The sequence below is a fragment of the Myotis daubentonii genome, chromosome 3, assembly GCF_963259705.1.
Source record: "Myotis daubentonii chromosome 3, mMyoDau2.1, whole genome shotgun sequence".
Lineage (NCBI taxonomy): Eukaryota > Metazoa > Chordata > Mammalia > Chiroptera > Vespertilionidae > Myotis > Myotis daubentonii.
In genome coordinates, this window is record NC_081842.1 from 44,800,027 (window position 1) to 44,821,313 (window position 21,287).

A 21,287-nucleotide genomic window follows, 5' to 3' on the forward strand; every position below is an offset into this window, starting at 1 on the left:
ACCCCATCTGGCCAACTGTAATATGAGGATATTTTTCTCACAAAGTTGTGAAGGTCAACTGGTAGACTGTCAATGAAAGCCCACCATAAAGTGTAAGATGGTAAGCAACAGTTAAATAATTGGTATCTTACTTTGGAGGAGAAGGAAAAAGATGTGCATCAAAAGCAACAGAATCTAGGAGCCCTTTGTCATGGTTTTAATCATGTCATTGGAAATGACAGTGTGGCCACAGAAAGCAACAGAGAAACTACATGTTTAAATGAATGTAGCTTAAACCAAGTGGTGCCAAAAAGAAATTAGGTAAGGAATGAGTAGTCTGAATGGAGTATTTGAAAAATAATTTTAAGATCTGAAAGGAAGGGGAAGAAATGTGCTGCTGAAAAGAGAAAGAGAAGACACTGGGTAGAGGGGCCACGTATAAACTGGTTGAATGGGGGGCAAAGGATGAGACATGAGGTTGGGAACACAGATGGGATAGGGCTTTAAGGGGTTTAATGTGAGATAATAGGGAACTCTGGTAACTTTTTAAGCTGGAGAATAACATGATAAAAAAGAGTTTTAGGAAAATTATTTAACAGTTGTTGTCAGAGTGAGCTGGAATGAAGGAAGAGTCTGACCAAGAGGGTACTATGGAAGCCAGGTTTAAATTTATAAGGCTCCAGGCTATGGAAAGGAAAGGGTGGAACCAAAAGCTGTTGTGGAAACTTCCTGAGTGATAGAAGCTGAAAATGATTCTCCTGTTGGTCTAGAGCAGCGGTTCTCAACCTGTGGGTCGCGACCCCTTTTGGGGGTGGGGGCGAACGACCCTTTCACAGGGGTCGCCTAAGACCATCGGAAAACACATATATAATTACATATTGTTTTTGTGATTAATCACTAGGCTTTAATTATGTTCAATTTGTAGCAATGAAAATACATCCTGCATATCAGATATTTATATTACGATTCATAACAGTAGCAAAATTACAGCTATGAAGTAGCAACGAAAATAATTTTATGGTTGGGGGTCACCACAACATGAGGAACTGTATTAAAGGGTCCTGGCATTAGGAAGGTTGAGAACCACTCGTCTAGAGTCTGGAGATTTGGAAGGGGAGTCCATCTTTCTGTTTTGTGGTAGTCACCAGAGGAACAAACCAAGAACATTTCAAGCAACATTTTGTGTTATGTGCCTTATTATGGGCATTATGGTTATTCCAGAATTTATGGAAGTGAGGCATAGACTGGGGACTCTGACAGCACTTCTCTGTGGCATGTAATTTTGCTCTCCTTGATGACAGCAATTTGTGGCACATTTCCTTGTGGTAAGCTTTCTCTTACTGCCTGAGCACACAAGTCCCCTGAGGGGAAGAACTTCAGCTTACTCACCTTGGTATTCCCGGAGCAAGTGCAGTGCCTATTCAGAGGACATGCTGTGGAAGTACTGACCGATTAGAACAGCAAGAAGAGAGAGAGAACATCATGGCAGTGGTGGGTGGCTATGCTTGAGGCAGAGTGGCAACTGGCACTGCCTACAATTTCCCACGGATGGAGCCCATTTTTTTTTCCAGATGATAGAAGACCCTGGCTTCTCCTTTTTCTCTGTCTAGCTGAGCTATTTGCTTGCTTGTTAGCACTTCCAGGGCGAAGAGAAGGAAGTGAAACTCAAATCCCTCTCATTTGGTTTTTCAGCAGTTTTGATGAAGGTCTTGATTGGGTATGAGTTTGGAGACCCTGGGTAACATGAGATTTTGATGTGGTTTGTGGATTCAAGTACTATAGATAACTGAGAGTTGACTGTATGTATATGCACTAAAAACAAGAAATATGAGTTCATATCCTCTTTTGGAGTCAAAGAGATGTTAGTCTCTTACCCCCTTATACCCAAATTAGGAGGGGGTTGGAGAAGTTAAATAGCAAAGATCTCATTTTAGAAGGTAGTTGGATGTGGCTAAACCTGACTTTTTGACCCCTGATGGAAAGAGAGCATTCATGTTTCTGTAGTTAGAACTCAAGTTTCTCTGGTAATTGGGCAGGTCAGGCAAATAACTAAAGTCTCTATAATTTGTTAAACACCTTTCATAATACAACATCTGACAAGCACTAGGGACAGCAGCCCCATGTTCCTAGTTCTCTGCTCTATTATAGAGATAAGTGATATAGTGGGCTCTTGTGATAGCTTGAAATTCACAAAACTACTGCAGCATATAATTCCCCATTGAAAGGAGTAAATTTTAAAATTTTACTAGTGCTGGGAGTTGACTTTGTTTTGGGGGCCATCTTCTGGAAATCAACACATTTTTATTACTTCAAGAGAAGCAATAAACTGAGAGACTTACTCCTCAACGTTGTCCTCTCAGGGCAAATAATTCAAATCATGCCCAGCAAAATGGCCAATAACTGTAAGAGTGGACCCTTCCCTGATCATTTGGGAAGTATCCAAGTCTGCCCTAATTTCAGTTGAAAATAAATAGAAAGGCACAAACTTGAAAGGTCTCAACTTGATTTTTTAAAAAGTCAGGGAAATATTCCTGCTTAAAGTGAGCCTTGAGGAGGAGAGAGGGGGTTTGCAGTTTTCCAGATCTTAGCTATTTCTGGGTTCTCCAACATCTTAGGAGGCCCAGCTTCATAAGAGTGTTTCCTGCCTTCAGAGGCTTTCAAATGTAGCTGGACAATCAGGTTTTACTAGGGGTGGAGAAGTCTGGGATTTATTGATAGGTCTGGAAGTTCAACTAGATTATTGGTTTTCAAAGTGTGGTCCCTAGACCAGCAGTATCAGCATTTCCTGGAAACTTGTCAGAAATGCAAATTCTTAAGGCATCCTGACCTACTGAATAACAAATCCAGCAATCTGTGTTTTGAAAGGCCTCCAGGTTATTTGAACATATACTCAAGTTTGGGAATCACTGGACTAGTAGAATCCCTTTCAACTTTGAGATCTTACTGGTACTATTATCTAACTCTGGGAGAAGGTTCTTAATTTCAAAGCTCAAATGATGCCACCTAACTGGTGGTAAAGCATGAGAGGCCATCTTACAGTGCTGCAAGCACAAGGCAAGTCTTTAAATTATGACTATTTTATACACAAAAATCTTTATGTGTAAACAAATATATCCCCATTTTTAAGAATTTAGAAATTATGGGAAAAATTTAAAAATCACCTAGAAGTAATTGCTGTTAACTTTTTGGTATATTTTTTCCAGTTTGTTTCTGTGCTTATATATTTTTAATAAAATTGAAATCAGCTATTTCCATTTAACGTTATTCTGAAAGCATTTCTGATATCATTAAAAATTCATTATATAATTTCCAGTGGCTGAAAATTATTCCATTTGATGACGTTCACATAGCTTATCTAACCATTTCCCTAAATGTTGGGCTTTTAGGTAATTTCCAATATTTTTTTTTGCTATTATGAATAATATAGGCATTTTTAAACACTGGTTTCTGTATTTCTGGAAACTTGCATTTTACTTAGAATAAATACCTAGAAGTATATGAACAATTTTAAGGGTCAGAGTAAATGAACTGGATTTAATATTTGCAAGGATCTTCTTGATACATGGCTCCAAATGCTTACCAGCGCAGCTGTATCAGTTTATACTCTGGTCTCACTGGTTGAATGTGCCTGACTCGCCACACCCTTGACAACAATGAATATTATTTTTAAAAGAAAAGCAAATTGTGCTAATTTGGTAAGTGAAACATGGCAGGGCTTTCTCACCATTTTAACTTGAAATTCTTTCTCCTCCTTTTTCTTAATTTGTTATATGAAACATTATTTCACAGGTTTATTAGCCCATGGCATTTCTTCTGTGAATTGTCTGTTCACAGCTGCATTCCTAGTATTTTCTCCTGCTGGTTTCTAAGAGATCATTATACATTATGAGAATTAACCTGCTCATTGAGATAGCTATTGCAAACATCTTGTCTTTAGCCTTTTAAAGATCTATATTGATTCTTGATTTGTAGAGTCTTAAACTTGTTAATAGTCCAATATGTCATGTTTTCCTCTTTAAAAAGTCCTAGCTCACAGTGTGATGATAGTCACCTATATTTCCCCCCAGCTAGTAACATTTAATTCTTTAATAGAATTAGAGTTTTTCTGTTTTGTTTCTGGAGTATAGAGTTGAGAAGTTGATATATAATGACATTTTCCCAGTCAGGCAATTTTTTGGCTAGTATATGTTAAACAGTTCATTGCCTTTAAATTAGTTTATGATCATCCCCTTTTTTTTTTTCTTCATTAGTTTTTATGTACTAGGGTTTCTTAGGGCCTCTTCTGTACAGTTGATTTATCTATACAATATTGTGCCAACTACAGTGGCTTTATAGCTGTTTTAATATCTTGTGGGAAGCCTTTCCTCACAGTTCTTTCATTAAATGCCTTCACTATTGCATTGTTGTTTTTTTTTAAGTTAAAAAACAATTGCAATAAGATTTTGTTTGGGATCTCTATTTAGAAACAAGTTTCTAAATTCAAACCTTTTAAAAAATATTTGTTAAATCTTTAAGTCTTCATCTATTTTTATATCTCTCATATTATGTAATGTGTTATTTATAATAATAAAAGGGTAATATGCTAATTAGACCAGACAGAGAACGTCCTTCTGGACATCCTTCCAGATGAAGCTGGGGCTACGAGGGCCGTGCCCCTTGCACGAATTTTGTGCATCAGGCCTCTAGTAATTAAATAAAACCATTACTGCATTTATATTTTTATTGCAATTATATATTTTTACATTTTAATAACTATGATCATTGGTTTTCTCTTTTTGAAATTAGGTTTTCAAATATTTGACATGTTTAAAGAACTAGTTTTAGGTTTTCCTGTTTTTAAATTATTTAATTTCTATTTTATTTTTATTATTTTCTTCCTTCTGCCTCTCCTATTTTGTTTTATTCTTATAATTTTGGAATTATTCATTACTTCCCCCCCCCTCTTTTGAATGATAGATGTATATGGGTCTCTGAACATACCTCCAAATGTGGTTTAAGCTATATTCTATAAGTTTTGAATGAGAGCCTTTATTTTTATTTTTCTAAGTCAATAATGGTGGTTTTAATCTCTTGAATCTACTGTTCTTTAGAAAAACTTAAAAACACCAGCCGAAACCAGTTTGGCTCAGTGGATAGAGCGTCGGCCTGCAGACTGAAAGGTCCCAGGTTCGATTCCGGTCAAGGCATGTACCTGGGTTGTGGGCACATCCCCAGTGGGAGATGTGCAGGAGGCAGCTGATCGATGTTTCTCTCTCATCGATGTTTCTAACTCTCTATCTCTCTCCCTTCCTCTCTGTAAAGAATCAATAAAATATATATAAAAAAAAATTAAAAAAAACAAAAAAACCCCACTGAATAATTAAATTTTGTTTGCTTATTTATTTAATCTTCTATTATTAATTTCTAGTTTTATTGCTTTGTAGTTAAATAAAATAAACTTTATAATTTCTGTTTATGAATTTTATATAGATTTTTTGGTAAATTTGTTTATGATCTATTTTAGTAAATATTCTGTGGGTCCTTGAAAAAATTGAGATATTTCATTTGTTTATAGGTTATCAAGTTATTTTATCCAAGTTTTATGCCACTTATTTATTTTTTTAAGGCAAAAAAAAATATTTTAAAGCCTCTCAATATTGGTCTTTCTGTCAATTTTTTCTTATCTGTTATTTTTTTCTTCAGAATATATATTGATACTATTTCTCACATTATATATTTTGATTCTATTATTAGATGCCTAAAATTTTATGACCATTACATTATATCTCATATTTGACTCTACTTTTTATTGAATAAAAGTGACCTTCTTTATTCTATTTTGTGTTTTTGGCATGTTGGCAAGTTAGTTTGTCTAAAATTAATATAATTAACAATAACATTTATTACTTTTAATTTCTCTATGCCTAAAAAAGGATATGACAAATAAGTATATATATATATCCTTTTGTTTTAGGTATATCTCTTATAAGCATAACATTAAATTTTAATTTCTAATCCCCTTTTGTTAGGAGACTTTAACATATATTTTTTGTCATTATTGATGTATTTAGTCTCAACCTCTTTCATCAGACTTCAAAAAAATTGTTAATGTTTGCTTATTATTTGCTTTCTGTTTTTGCTACATTGATAAGGTTCATAAATTTTAAATTCTCCCAGATTTGAAAAGTGTGTGCCCTGTTTTTAGTTTCACTAAAGGATTATTTAGTTATTAAAATTTTCTTCTGAGAAACTCTTTTAAATTGCCAAAATGAAAAAATACAATGAAAAATTTAACATATCTTTATTATTCCTTCAACAATGTCTCCTAAATGCTTTCACCATTGTTTAATAGAACTTTAGGTTTGGGATCCATGTTACTAATGCTTCCATTATGTATCTTCTCTTGCAAAGAATGATCCATTTGCATTTATTTGTATAACTGTATTTAACAGTTTTTTAAAACTTCATTTTAATTTAACTGGCTTCAGTTTTTATCAAAAGTTCTTTTGTGTTGCGATGCATGAAAACCCTTTTTCTAGTGGAAGACCGCTTGAGTTCCAAAGGGCTCAAAACATCAGGTTAGTGAGGCATCTGAATACTTACCAGGGTGAGAAAGCTTAGAAATATTACTTTTGTCTTCTGAGATTTGTCTCATGATAGTATAGAGCAGTGATGGCAAACCTTTGAGCTCGGTGTATCAGCGTTTTGAAAAACCCTAACTTAACTCTGGTGCCGTGTCACATACAGAAATTTTTTGATATTTGCAACCATAGTAAAACAAAGATTTATATTTTTGATATTTATTTTATATATTTAAATGCCATTTAACAAAGAAAAATCAACCAAAAAAAATGAGTTCACGTGTCACCTCTGACACGCGTGTCATAGGTTCGCCATCACTGGTATAGAGAATATTATTAATGTAATATCTCATGAAGACCATGGGTCCCGAACACCAAGACAGTGGTTTCTCTTCACCATAGAGTTTCTAGCTGGGTTTCAGCAGAGAAGAAACTAAGAGAAAGGCTGCCTGGCTCCTATAGCTAAGGGGAGAGCTAACATAATATAAAGGGAATGAAGATGTCCTCTTTATTTTTGTTTGTTCAGTTGTTCAGTCCTTTGTCCACTGTTCAACAAACATCATTACGCAACTATTAGAAAACCAGGCACAGTGTTAAGTGCTAGGTGAACACCATAAACAAAATAGATAACTCATGTGGTTACTCTTTCAGTGGAGTTCTCATACAGGTCCTCAAGGCTGTGGTGAACTCATGATGAGTGTGTCCATGCACTGTGGAAATCCACCCCTCTCCCCCCGCCCCCCGCCGCCGCCCCAGGAGCTCCCGTGGGTGACTTGTTGGAAGTTCTAGGTTAAGTGTGCAGATTTGACTTCAACATAAAGAAGCACTTTCTAACAATTAGACTTGTTCATCAGCAGAACAGTCTTTCTTTTGATGTGATAAATTCCCTGCCACTGGAATGATTCAAGTTGAGGCTCTCAAGGAGAGTATAAACGAAGTCTCAGAAGAATCGTGAGCTTTCATTCGTGAGCTTTGGAACTGATGCCTCACGAGTGCCTGAAACATAGCAGGTATTCAATAAAAGCTTGGAAGGTAAATGAATGGATGGATGAACAAAGTGAAAGAGAGGATGATTTCTCAAAGCCTGTGCAACTCTGAGATTCAGTGATTTCATATTAGGTCAGTGCTCCCAAAAGACCCAAAATAAAGCTGCTCATCCTCACCTCAAAGACCAGGAAAACTTACCATGCAAGGTGGCTGCATCCAGGGCTCTCCATCCACTTGCATCGGCAGCAGCTTGTTTGTCCTGGAACCCCGGAGAACCAAGATAACACAGTGAGCTTCTTAGAGTCAGAGAATCAGGGTTGTCCCCACCGGGGAAACTGAAGTGGGAAGTCCTTATCTGCTCACATAGGAGTGGTTCTCTAAGACTGTCTTGGGGAAGGGGGGGTTGTTAAAAAAAATTCCCAGGCCCACGTCAAGGATATTGACTTTCCAGGTCTAGGAGATTGCATTTTGATGAGTACTATGGGTGATTTTGTTGTTTTGGTCTTCAGACCCTACTTTGGGCAACACGGCCCTGGGTGAGCAGTGAAGTCCACAGAAGCCTGGGAAACAGTGGCTAACAGGCATGGCAGCATCACTGCTGAACAGACCCCCAAACAATCAGGCAGAGGTTCTGCAGAGGGTGCCAAAAACTGCACTGAAACGGGAAAGGTTATGAAATGGGGAAAGGCCTGGTTTCTATGCTGAGTGAGAAGTTGCATTGTGTCAAAGATATAATGTCTCCAACTTGTACAAGGTACAGCTCAGATGTGAGTGTGTCTTGTCTTGCCTCTGATCCTAACCATCCTTTCTTTTATCTGGTTGCATGAACTGTGGACCAGGCTTAGCTGGGAAATGGGGTCATTGGGAACATTGTCCCCATTGGTAGGAAGAGAGGAGAGGAGACAGTGTTGCTTTTTTGTTTGGGACAAAGCTTCTCTGGCAAGTGGATTGTCAAAAGGAGAGAGACGAGGTCTTCGATTTTTCTTCTGTTAAAGAGTTGTGAATTCATACTACCTCACCTTTGGGAGAAAAGGCAGGTCCTCCCAGAGGTCTCTGGTCTGGGTGAGCAGGGAACAGTTGCTACCCACTGGACAGGAAGCCCTCACCTGGTAACTGCCCTATTTTTGAAACTATAAAATGTGGGAGGCAAGTTGTGTTTTAATTTGATCATTCTCTGACTGACCCTGGGGATATTTAAAACAACAACAAGAACAACAATAAACCTAATAGTCAAACAAGTAATAAGAGGAGAGAGTGGATTTTTGTTTTGGGGACTGATGAGAGAATCTGGAAAATGCCCAGGAGGATGGAGCTCCTGGCTCACCCACTCTGTTTCTATCTCGAAATAGTCTACTGAATATAAAGAGAAATTCCTCCTCCTTTTACATGGATTTTTAAAAATTCTTCCACGATTAAGATGTTACATTCTTTGTGGTCTACATAAGTTATAGCTTAGATGTGCTGATTGGACCTACCCAATACTAGAGTCATGGTGACTGGACAGGGAAGGAAGAGATTCATCTAGAAAGCAGAGGACCCAGCACAGCAACAGCCCAGAGAGAAAAAGGAGCAAAGCTTTGGGGAAATAACAGAAAAGACAGAGAAGACACAGGGACAGAATGAAGAAAAGAGGTTCATGAGATAGACCTTCAGCTAAGAGACATCAAGGAACAATTTCAGGGGGCCATTCAGAGGCATGCAGGGAGTGTCAAGAGCAGGGTTTCCATAAATGTGCTCTGAGGACACTTGCCCAAGAGGTTCTTGGAGACAAGGATTCTGTGGTCAAATATCTTTGGGAAACCTGCATGCTGTGGTCCTCTCTAGGAGGTCCCCAAGGCACACTAATAGATTTTATCTGCAGAAATTGAATGGAAAAAGGAAAGGAACAAAGACTTCTGAAATAATCAGGTGGAGAAGAAGCTGATTAGTTGCACTGATTAAACAGAAGCAATCCAAATCACAGGATCCCCTCCTTTAGACTCCTTCTCTTCTAGGCGCCTGCAGTGGCTGACCTGATGGTCCATACCCTGAAGAACCATCACCCTCTTAGTCAATTATAATGGGTTTCCTGATGTTGATGGTTTAGCTCTACAAAGGTGTATAGAAAATAGTGTTTCTAAGGCCACTATCCAAGAAAGAGCAGAGCAGAAAGCCTGCTTTTTGTCAGTGTGCCCTCCAACATACAGCTAACATTTTAATTTGTAAATATAAAAAGGCAAGGAGTCTTATACTCCTGCTTAGAGAATTTCATCAATTCATTCTAAGGCAACAGCAAATTGGTTGTGGTGGACCCTCTCGTTTATGTCCTGGGTGACTGCATTATATCTACTTTGGGAAATGGTCTCCAAAGAAAGACATTCTTTATAAATGTTATCAAGCTTCTGCCCCCCACCCCCCATGCTTCCTGCACTTAAATCTAGGAACAAATCAGGAGACTTGGAGGATGCTGGGTAATGTGGGAGCATACCTGATGGTGACAGAGGAGCACTGGGCCAGCCTCCTGCCCGCACTCTTCAGACCAGTGTAGATCTGCCCCATTTCCATGGCTCCCTCTAGTCCCACCACTTCAAGAAGCTGGTCACTGAGGTCTGCAGAGTGAGAAAAGCAAAAGCAATACATATACATCTCTGTGTTCCTCAGGCAGGTTTTGGCCAACCCAGATCTGTCAATATCTCTTCATCTCCCACCAAACAGCATTTTCATACTCATTCTGAATAGAAAATTTCTTCAAAGGCCATTAAACGTACCTTTCCATGAACAGAAACCCAGTTCTAGTGAAAAAAGGTGTTGATGTGGAGTAACATTAAAGATGAACTGAGCTATTTCTGAAGTTATTTTCAAGCTAAAAAGACATTGGATTGGGATTAATATAGGAAGGAATGTTGATGAAGACCATTATTCATAGCTGGATCAAGTTTCTCTTCTCTGAATGTCTGAATAACATCTTGGCCCTACTGATGATGACTGATGGTTAATTAACCTCAATTTTGGCCTATGGTAAGCCAGTGGTGAGCCAACCTCCTTGGACATCCTTGGGGAAATCAGTGACCTCTTTCAGGACACCAGGTGCCTAATCTGAGCCAAGGAAAAGAATATTTTACCTACACCAGATTATTCTGGGTCCACAGTAGAAAAAGAGGAACAGAAAATATTAGTGTCAGGCTCAGAGTCACATAATATCGACGACCTCCCACAGTGGCAGTAACTTCTGATTTGACACCTGGAAGAGGTCCTTTTTTCAAGTTCCTGAGGCTTAGATTGTGCCTGCCCAATTTATTGTGAAAGCAATGGAAGTCTTAAGATTTGATGTTGGGCCCAAGTCTCACTTTTACAACACAACTTTTATTTATTTAAAACAGAAACAAAATAAAAATGCAGACTCTTTAAAAGCTTCCATTCTTTTGCCTACTACAGCAAAGGCACTTTTTTCATAGGTTGTAGCTAATCACTAACATCCTGTTAATATCCACAAACTAAAAAATGGTGTCTATGTTAATTTTTTTGTTTACTTAACAGATGGCTTCTGTCTTCTAAGGAACCTCCTGATATATTGCAATAATGTTTATTAGCATTGGCAAGCAGATATTTGGGTTTGTTTTTACTTTTGTTTTGTTTAAAAGACTATTGTTTAAAAAACATTCTCTTGAAGGATGTATTTGTAGTGAAGACAGTTAAACAAACCATTGCGCTGACCACAAATGTGTCAACATTGCTAATGTCTAACCTACTGGTAATCATTGATGAATATCAACTGCCAACAGATACACAAATTGCTTTAGTCTTTCTGTAACAGGTATATAGCGTCCCCCTCTACATTCATGGCACTCCCATTCTCCTCTGGTATCTCTCTCTCTCTCTCTCTCTCTCTCTCTCTCTCTCTCTCTCTCTCTCCTATGAAAAGATACTATCTCCTTAAAGTCTCCATCTCATTTGGACTTGGAACAAGAAGTCATGAAGGGCAATGTTTGCTTAGGCGAATGCTTCAGGCTCTCTTAAGGAGTTTACTTCTAATAAACAACACATGTCTAAACCTCTAGTCACTTAATTAGTTCCCTTCTTACCAAAGAGCATTAAACAACCATTGGTAATCTTAGCTTACTGTGTCATTTTAACAGTGTCAGTGAAATCAACATGGGTTATGTGACAGAGAGAGAGAGAGAGAGAGAGAGAGAGAGAGAGAGAGAAGAAGAAGAAGAAGGAGAAGGAGGAGGAAGAAGAGGAGGAGAAGGAAAAGGAGGGAGGAGAGAAGTATATACAGATATACAGTGTGAAGAGGGTGGAGGAATTATATTGGGGTAGAAGAAAGGAAGAGAAGCAGAACTTTTTAAAATTTTTCTAGTGGCAGAGGGACAGATATCTTATAAAATGTTGTTCTTTGTACCAGGCTTTGGTATCTGACAGAACTGTGGGATAGTTCAATGTTTTTCCCTCCTTGAAACATTCCCTGGTAACAAGATGTTCTAAGAAGCAGAGGACTTAATGGACTCAAGTGTTTCAGTTTTACAATGTCTTGGTCTTTTAACAAATTTTCCTGTTGAATGGCTTTAACTCTAGAGTTGTTATCACTTCCCACACATTACCTTACAGTTATCACTTCCCACACATTACCTTGCTTCTTGGCTCTAGAAGAGAAGTAATGAAGGCTGATCTCATCAGCGTGGTGGGTGTGTGGGGGGCAGGGGCTTGCACAAATGTGGAACTGAGGAGATAAATGTAGGAGCTAGGCTCTCAGTACACTTTTTGCCATTCTGCCTTTGAATTTGTATTCTGAATCTTCCCTAGCACAGAGGGGCTAGGATGACTCCTATCTACCACTGAAGGAAAGCTGACTGCTCTTCTATCTCTTTACCATTTCTTAACTGATTTTTCTTACAACTTCCTAGAATGGCTACCAGGAAGTTCTGAGGTAAAGAAACCTATTTATCTCTGTTTCCCAAAACATATGGGCCCACAAGGCTATTCTTTTGTGTGATGCCTATGAACAGTCCATGGTAGTTTTCTTAGGAACACACTTTGGAAATACTGGCATCACTGAATTCCCTTTACTGTTTCTAGCACAGAGATACTTACACCCAAATTAAATTTGCTTTTAAAATGAAACAGAATGCAAATCAGTGTCCAGGCACACAGAACAATTAAATGTTTAGAACTTAGAACCCAGGATCAGGACATCTGGTATACCAGGTGTCTGTTTCACCTTAGGTACCAATGATTCAGAGTGTGGTTTTAGCAATTCACATCGGCTCCATATTGTCTTTATACTTACCAACTAATTAGTATTTAAGATGAAATGTCTATGCACCTTAGTAAAACAGGAATTAACTTACTTACTCATTTATTCATTCAACAGTTACTGAGTAGCAACCAAGTATCAGGCACTCTGTTAAGAAGTGGGGTACAAAATATTTTAGTTTGGAAGGATTTTTTTTTAGCCAAGAGGGAGAAAAGTGTTAGGTATAGAAAGCGCTGTACTTGAACTATAGGAGTAAGGAAGCCTGAGTAGCTGATTCTGACTGGTCAAGGTTGGAAGGAAGGTGTCAGGGGCATTTAAGGAAGGTCTTGAAGGATGACTACCAAGGTAATTTGCTGGACTAAGAAAGAGGAAAAACATTCCAGGGACAGGGATGATCATAATGTAGTATTGGATAATCACAGGATGAAGAGAGAAATTCATTTAGCAATAAACCCACTTGGCAGTTTTACTGGAGAATATAAAAAACTAGAGGGCTGGTGCATGGATTTGCGCAGGGAGGGTCCCACAGCCTGGCTTGGGCCCTCCCACAATCCCGGACCCCTAGGGGGATGTAGCAGTGCGCCAAGCTGCAAGGCAGCCAGGGAGTAGCCCAAGCCAGGCTGGGTGCTGCTCGAGCTCATCTCGGTTATGCTGTGGAGTTGGGAGAGGCTCCCCCCGCTGCAGCTGCGCTTGCTAGCCATGAGCCTGCCTTCTGGCTGAGTGGTGCTCCCCCTGTGAGAGCTCACAGGGGGCAGCTTCTGTGTGTGTCATAGCGACTGGTCGACTGGTTGTTCCAGTTATTTGGTTGTAATGGTCGCTTAGGCTTTCATATATATAGATATTTATACCGAAGGAGAAGTACTGTCCAGAGGTTTTAAAAATATATATTTTTATTGATTTCAGAGAGGAAAGGAGAGGGAGAGAGAGATAGAAACATCAATGATGAGAATCACTGATTAGCTGCCTCCTGCACACCCCCTAGGGACCGAACTCGCAACCCATGCATGGAAATGAACCTCTCTGCCTCCTGGTTCACAGGTCAATGCTCAACCACTGAGCCACACTGACCAGGCAAGAGATTTTTTTTTGACAAAACTATAAAAAAAGGGTCTGTGGGCTGGGCACAAGCTTGTAGTGACCGTAGAGCGAGGCCTCTCAGCTCTGTTCTTGGTTACAAAGCCTTACGTAGTGCTTGAGTGCAATGAACAATTAATACGCACTCTCTGAGAAAGAGAAATGGTGAACAGGGAAATGGAAAGGGGAAAATGTGGAAGCAAAGGAGGGACAGTAAGGACAATAACATTTCTGATTTGTCCCACTTGATTCAGTCTCCAGTATGCAACTTTATGAATGCAAATCTGCTTGTGTTGTGCCCACACCCCAAATCCTTCAGTCATAACCACAAGTACTGTGAAGAGAAGATGAAATGTGCAGTTTTTCACACCTGTGATGAGTGGAAGCTGGCAGAAAACTTGTTGGGAAGAAACTTTCATACAGCTGATTCATTCATTTTGTTCTTGATACTGATCACAAGAAATCATTGACAGAATCTAAGTTCATACAAATGTGAACACGGTAGCATCAATTGTAACACAGACATACCTTGTTTTATTGTGCTTTGCTTTATTGCCTTTTTTTACAAATTGAAGGCAAGACCCTCCACCAACAAAAAGATTGCACTTGCTTTATTGCAATACTTGCTTTACTTTGGCTGTCTGGAACTTAACCCACCATATCTCCGAGGTATGCCCGTAGTGAAATCTTCTCTCCCCTATTCCTATCTGTATGAAAATAGTTAAATCAATTATATGGTATCCATATGATAGAATTTTATGCTGCCATTAAAATACTTACAAAATTTCAAAAACATTAAACATGTATGTTATAATGTTAAGTGCGAAGGAGGGATATGAACTTACTTATAGAGCCTGCTCTCACCTATGTAAGAATATGCATAGAAGAAAAGGACAAATTACCCTAAAGTTGTAACAGTGGTGAGTTCTGGGTAATTAGATTAAAGGTGTTTGTTATTTTCTGCTTTATGCATTTCTAGGTGTTTCATATTTTCTATAAGTATGATCAATGTTATAATTTAAAAGTCCTTAAGAGAAAACCTATCAACCGCTCTTCATACTTGTATAGATGATGTAAATTTCCTGGCTCGACGCCCAAGGCCCATTCCCAACTGGCAAGAGGCTGCCTGTGCAGTTTATTTCCTGACATTGTAGGGCTAGGTACCAGCTCCAGACATACACAACAGCATGGAATTCCCCAGGTAAACCCTTCCGTCTCCCTCCTTGTGCCACTACATATGCTGTTCCCCTGCTTGAAATGCCCTCTTCCACTTTTTACTGTCCATCAAAACTCAGTTCAAGTGCCATTAACTTCAAGAAACGTCCTTGGACTTCCATGCCTGCAGTTTGATTTAGGTACTCCTCCTTAAACTTCCCCAGGTAGATATGGTCAAAGAAAGAACAAGGGGCTGAATGTATTGTTGCAGGAATTACTGGGCCTGGTTTGAATAGGGAAAGAGGTGAAGGGCTGGATGGAAAGGGAGAAGGTCAGTAAGAGACTTGATGAATTCAAGGACCAGGTATTCTGAGCCGGTGGGAGAAAGAAGGTTGGAAAGAGGTGTTGTGAGCAGAGCAGCTCCGGTGCATGACAAATTCCACCTGTGGCCCCAGTAGTGGGTAGCCGAAGTAGAAGGTGGTGATGAGGATTGGAGTCAAGGAGAAGTAAGGCAAGTTTGGTGGTTCTTAAACTTTGCTGCCTGTTAGAGTTACAGGTCCTCAAATAATGTTGTTTTGGCCAACCTCATTTCATTGTAATGCTGATGAAATGCCATAGGAACTTAACTCTTGTTTATATCAGTTTGCCTATGGTAAAACTGGTTTCATAGTACGTCATTTTGCTTAAAGTGGCAGAACCTATCGAATATGTTAAGTGAGGACTTGCTGTACCTGGAGAGTTTTTACAAATAATGATGCCTAGCTTGCACCAGTTAAATCAGAATGAGTTAGATATCACTCTTTATTTTTTAAGATTACAGAATGAAGCACTGTTTCGGAACCTCTAGGCTAGGTTTTTGGATGGGTCATCCCCCTATAGGCCAGTGGTTTCCACAGTGTGGTCTCAGAGCAGCCGCAGCACAGCAGCGTCACCTGGGAACTTGTTAGAAACGTAAATCCTCAGGCCCCACCCCAGACCCATTGAGCCAGAAACTCTGGGTTGTGCCCAATACTCTGTGTTCTAACAAGCCCTCTAGAAGATTCTCGGGCGCGCTCACGCTTGATAACTTGAGCTCTAGGCAATAAAACTGCCCCAACACATGCAGGAGTTGGAATGAAAAGGAATATCAACAAGTTACTTCCTGATTGTTTTCATCTAGAGCTTCTTCACTTGAAAATTTGGAATTAGGAATAATGATATTAATCTCAAATTTGGGTATGAGATTAAATGTCAAAGTTGTATGTGAAAGAGTGGACATTAAAAATATATTAGTTTCACTTTCCTTTTCTGCCACATTCATCCTGCCAATTGTCAACAATCTCTAATTGTCTATCTACCTTCTTAGAGCTGCATACAAGAGTCCCTAGACAATAATATTTGGTCTAAAACATACAAAAAAAAATCTTCCATGTTTCTCATACTTTCTTACATCCATGGAGAGGCTGCAAATCCAGGTGAGCTTTCGATTAACTGGGCATCCTGCTTAGTCTGGTTTTTCCTCCTTTAATCTCCTTCCAGATTCTGTTCATTTGCCTACTTCTTTGATCTCAGCAGCCCCATTTTGCTTTTATATTTTTAGTTCTTGCCACTGTTGGGAGGAGGAGTTGGATCTCAAAACTGACAGGTAAAGCTGGCAGAGCTCTCATAGTTAAGGGGCACATCTGCCTGTCTACTCTCCTCTTAAGACCCTTGGGTGGCTTTGGAAGTCCAAGGAACAATATCTTAGTTTTTTAGCTAAGAGTGCAAGATCATTTGCTATCTGGCCCTGTGCCATGCACAGCTATCCTCCCTCTGACTGGAGAATTCCCCTTTTCTCTCCTGGGATACCCCAGGCAATATGCTTTTTCCTTTTCCTGTGCTTAGATGGTAGGTCTCACCATGACAATTTTTCTGGTCATCTAACTCTCCCAAATCCACTGAGAGCTGCAGGCAGGGCTGTTCTCTTATTTTATTTCTTTGCATCCATAGCAACTAGCTCGGCCCTTGGCATATAAAAGACTCCCAATATATTTTTGTTGAATAAACTGAGTAAGTTTAGTGCCAAAGACCTTGACAGATTTGGTCTGAAAGAGGAAAAAGGTAATGGTTAATAATCAATAATGATGATGATGATAATAATGACTACTTGCCTTGATTGAACTGGGTAATAGGCTTTCCATGAATTAGCTCATTTAATCTGCATATAACATGATGATTACACAGTCTGGTTTTTGCCTCCTTTAATGCATGATGTTTATGATCATTCTTATCTTGGCTGCTGGATCACGTTAATGAAAATTCAGTCATTTAAGATACAAAGGAAACACAAGATACATGGGTGTCATGATCTGGGCTCCTCACTTGTGGTGACCTCGGGAAATGTGGGAGATCCTTAGCCTAATAGGATGCCTTCCTATCCTCAATCCCACTTCCACCGCATTTCCCCCTCTATGCACTCTGGCATTTAGGTCTGAGGCCTGCAATGGCCCACCTAGGAAATCTAGCAACTCTCAATGGAGGTATTGAAATCTTGCCTATGTGATGGCACCAGAGAGTTTCTGAACCATCCCACCACAGTGTTAAGGAAGCCTGCCATCTACCCTCGGGTAGTTGTGTCATATAATAAAATCTGTGGGCACAGTCCCTTTACCTGGGTTACAGCAGCACAGGTGAACTGAGATGCTAGATGTCATTCCTTTAGGCTAGAATCATATCAACTCAGTGGATAACACTAATTAGCTAATGCTGATCTGGAGCTCTTACTGGTAGGGGTATGTGCCTGATTAATTAGAAATGCAAAAGAAAAGTTATCACTACTTGATAAATGGCCTCTGATAGACAAATATGGAATCACATGGGTAAAGGAAAACGCTGAGAAACTCTGCACATGTTCTTCAGCTTGGGGCTAACAGCTTAATTGCTGTGTCCATATAGGGTAGGTTGCTTTCTCTGAGTCTGTCCGTAGGCCTGCCATAACAAAATCCCACAGACTGGGTGGCTTAAAAACACAAATTTATATTCTCCCAGTTCTGCTGGCTGGGAGGCCAAGAACAAGGTGCAGGCAGGATTTCTCTGAGGCCTCTCTCCTTGGTTTGCAGATGGCCACCCCCTTGCTGCCTCTTCATATGGTCTTTCCTCTGTGAATGCAAATTTGCAAATTCCTGGTGTGTCCATGTGCCCAAATTTCCTCTTCTTATTTTTTGTTTTGTTTAATCCCTTCACCTGTTTCACTCTGCCCTCCACTCCCTTTCCCTCTGACAGCTGTCAGTCTGTTCTCTGTATCTGAATCTGTTTCTATTTTGTTTGTTTGCTTATTTTGTTTATTAGATTCCACATATACATGAAATCATATTGTATTTGTCCTTCTCTGACTGGCTTATTTCACTTAGCTTAGTACTATTCAGGTCCATCCATGTTGTTGCAAAAGGTAAGATTTCCTTCTTCTTTATTTTTTTTTTAACAGCCAAGTAGTATTCCAGTGTGTTACCACAGCTTTTGTATCCACTTATCTACTGATAGGCACTTAGGTGCTTCCAAATTGTGGCTATTGTAAATAATGCTGTTATGAACATAGGGGTGCATATATTCTTTCTAATCAGTGTTTCTAATTGTGTTTCTTCAGATATAGCCTGAGAAGTGGAATCACTGGGTCATAAGGCAGCCCCATTTTTAATTTTTGAGGAAACTCCATACTGTTTCCCACAGTAGCTACACTAGACCGCACTCCCACCAACAGTGTATGAAGGTTCCCTTTTCTCCACATCCTTGCCAGCACTTATTGATTTATTGATGATAGCCATTGTAACAGGTGTGAGGTGATATCTTCTTGTGGTTTTAATTTGCATCTTTCTGATGATTAGAGAGATGTTTGTATGGAAAAAATATATAATACAAGAATAAATAATAATACCAGAATAAACTCTGTTTTGTGTACACACAACTGTAAACCTACTTTTGCCCACCTCTTTGTAAATTTTTTTGGGAACAAAATTTCCCTCATGATCAGGACAATAATAAAACTTACTTTGTGGATTATTTCGAGGGCAAAAACAGTTACAGAATGTGAGGCTGTTTTGTAAATAGCAACAGTAATGGCCTTATTACTGTGCTACTTAGTAGAAGCTGACATGCACTGGGGTTGTGTGGGACCGTCTTACTCTCCTCAGAAAGGAAGAATGCAAGCCCAGCTCTGCCTTGTGGTGGGGCCAGGTTCAGTCCCCACAGTCTAGACAGGTGAGTGTAGCTGGCAGGCCTCTCTCAGACTTGGCCTGCCAAGACTGTGGCAGGCGTCACCTCAGCCTCATCTCCCGACTCCTAATTCCCATGGAGATGGGCCACGTGCCCTTGGCCGGCAGCTCAGTACCCGAAGCCCAACAAAGCCATGCACTGATCAGCCCTGTCTAAGCTTCCCACTGGGTCTGGATTGTAAAGATGAAAGGCTGCTCCCAGCTTTAGAGCTTCAAAGCTGGCTTAGGAGCATGGTAGCCTGAAAATAGCCTGAGGGTAGGAAGATGGAAAGAACCCCAAAAGACTGTTTCCTGACCTTCTGAAGGGGAGGGGTTATTGCAGTTTCCTTGGGCACAAAAGGTGAGCAAGAAAGGAAGGCTGTAATTGGCCAAAGAGGATCCCCAGCCCCCATGTTCCCACCTGGCCTCTCAAAGCACCAGGCCCTCAGGTATCCCACCCATAGCTCACCTGAAGAATAGTCTCTGGCCAATGCTTTCCCCAGAAAGCTTAACTCAGACACAGGATAGAGGCAGACAGCCCCTGGCCAGCCAACTACACAGCAAGAGGGCTCATTCCCTGGCATTCTGTAAACACAACATAAAGAACTGCTCCTGAGACAGGCTGTGAGGTTAGACTGTGGGCTTGGGACAGACTTGGGTCTGAATCCTATTACTTGGCACTCACTAATCTTATTTCCTTGGAAGAAGTTACTTAACTTCTCTGAGTCTGTCTCTTATCTGGAAAATATGGATATAAAAGCTCACTGGCAAGGTTGTTGTGAGGCTCAAAAGTGATGCCATCAACTGCCCTGCACAGAGGGTACACACAGGCCCTCAAGAAACAGTTGCTGTGATTGTGATGTATACTTTCTTAGGAAGGCACTTCCTCAGGAAATTCTGATTTTGCTACACAGCAAGTGCATGGCCTTCTGCAGTTGGTTATTAATGTAACTCAGCGAAGTTAGTGCAGGAGGAGGAAGTGGAGTTGTAGGAGATGAAGGATGATGTCTAGGGGGAGAGGGGGAGGAAGGGAGAATAGAGTGCCATGGAAAAGTGGGGCAGGGATTCCATGAAGGGCAGAGATACTGTAACCTTGAGATTTTAGGGTAACTGCCACGCCTAGTGAGTAAAATATCCCTAGTTCTACTTACTTTACTCAAAAGCAGGGAGGATACTCAGCTTTTTATTTGGAAATGAGTTCCTTTTCTTCTCTTGTGGGTGCAACACAATCACACAAGGATCAGGCCTTTTCTTATTCCTGGGCTGAGCAAGGAAGGAGCAGGCATGGATTTGAAGATCTCTCAGGCATGGATTTGACAGCCCTGGTCCAAGTGGACACCCCTTCTGAGGGGAGTTGCTTTTGTGCCCTTCCCTCATTACCCTGGCTTTTAGGTTTCTTCTGCTCCCAGGGGTCTGTGAAGCCACATCAGGGCATAGATGTGGTCTTGGACTCTGGATAATCCAGATGGAAGTGGGCAGAAAGGAGAACCAGCAAGAGCCCCTGCTTTCTGAAGAGGTGAGAGGATGCAAGGTCAAGGGAGAGGGAATGTGTTGGCCCAGCAGGCAGGGGCAGGGATTTCAGTCTCTGCTCTGGTTTTGTGACCTTAAGCAAGTTGCTTCCCTCTTCAGGGCCTCCATTTTCCCATATTGGGATGGGGAGCATTTTATCCTTGAGGTCTGTCTGAGCTCCTCCAACAAGGGCAGTGGAGGCTGGATTTCCTGAGTGTCTGGGTCAAGAGCAAGTTGGCAGCAGTCCTGGCCGTTCCTCACAATACTCAGAAGACAGAACGTTCTGTACAACCCTACACTGAGAGAGTGCTGGCTCACAATGACTGTTGTGTTGGTTCCTGAAAGCCAGCTTGAGCAGAGGGGCAGGGATCCTCCATTCTGCATGGTTCTCTCTTCCCGGGTGAGGCAGGGTTCTGGTGAAGGCTCTGTACATTGGGGAGGGGACTCCCAAACCTCTCTATGCTAAGGTCAGGGGAGAAGCAGTGTGCAGGGAGTGTGTGGTGGGGAATTTCTCAGGAAGACAGGATCCCTTGGAAATGGCTCTGAAATCAAGGTCTGATATTGTCATGCCTCTAATGAAAACCA

The 21,287-nt window shown here is 40.4% G+C and overlaps 1 protein-coding gene across 7 annotated transcripts in view; it reads right to left on the reverse strand.

Moving 5' to 3' along the window:
• The window catches only part of DGKG (diacylglycerol kinase gamma), a 210,818-nt gene that overhangs the window by 16,474 nt on the left and 173,057 nt on the right, over positions 1-21,287 (reverse strand). For all 7 annotated transcript variants that reach the window (XM_059687264.1, XM_059687265.1, XM_059687268.1 and 4 more), the window contains 2 exons: positions 9,994-10,114; positions 7,725-7,785 (listed from right to left, as the gene is read on the reverse strand). In XM_059687264.1, the coding sequence (XP_059543247.1) occupies positions 7,725-7,785; positions 9,994-10,114 (182 nt within the window). The remainder of the gene's footprint in view (positions 1-7,724; positions 7,786-9,993; positions 10,115-21,287) is intronic.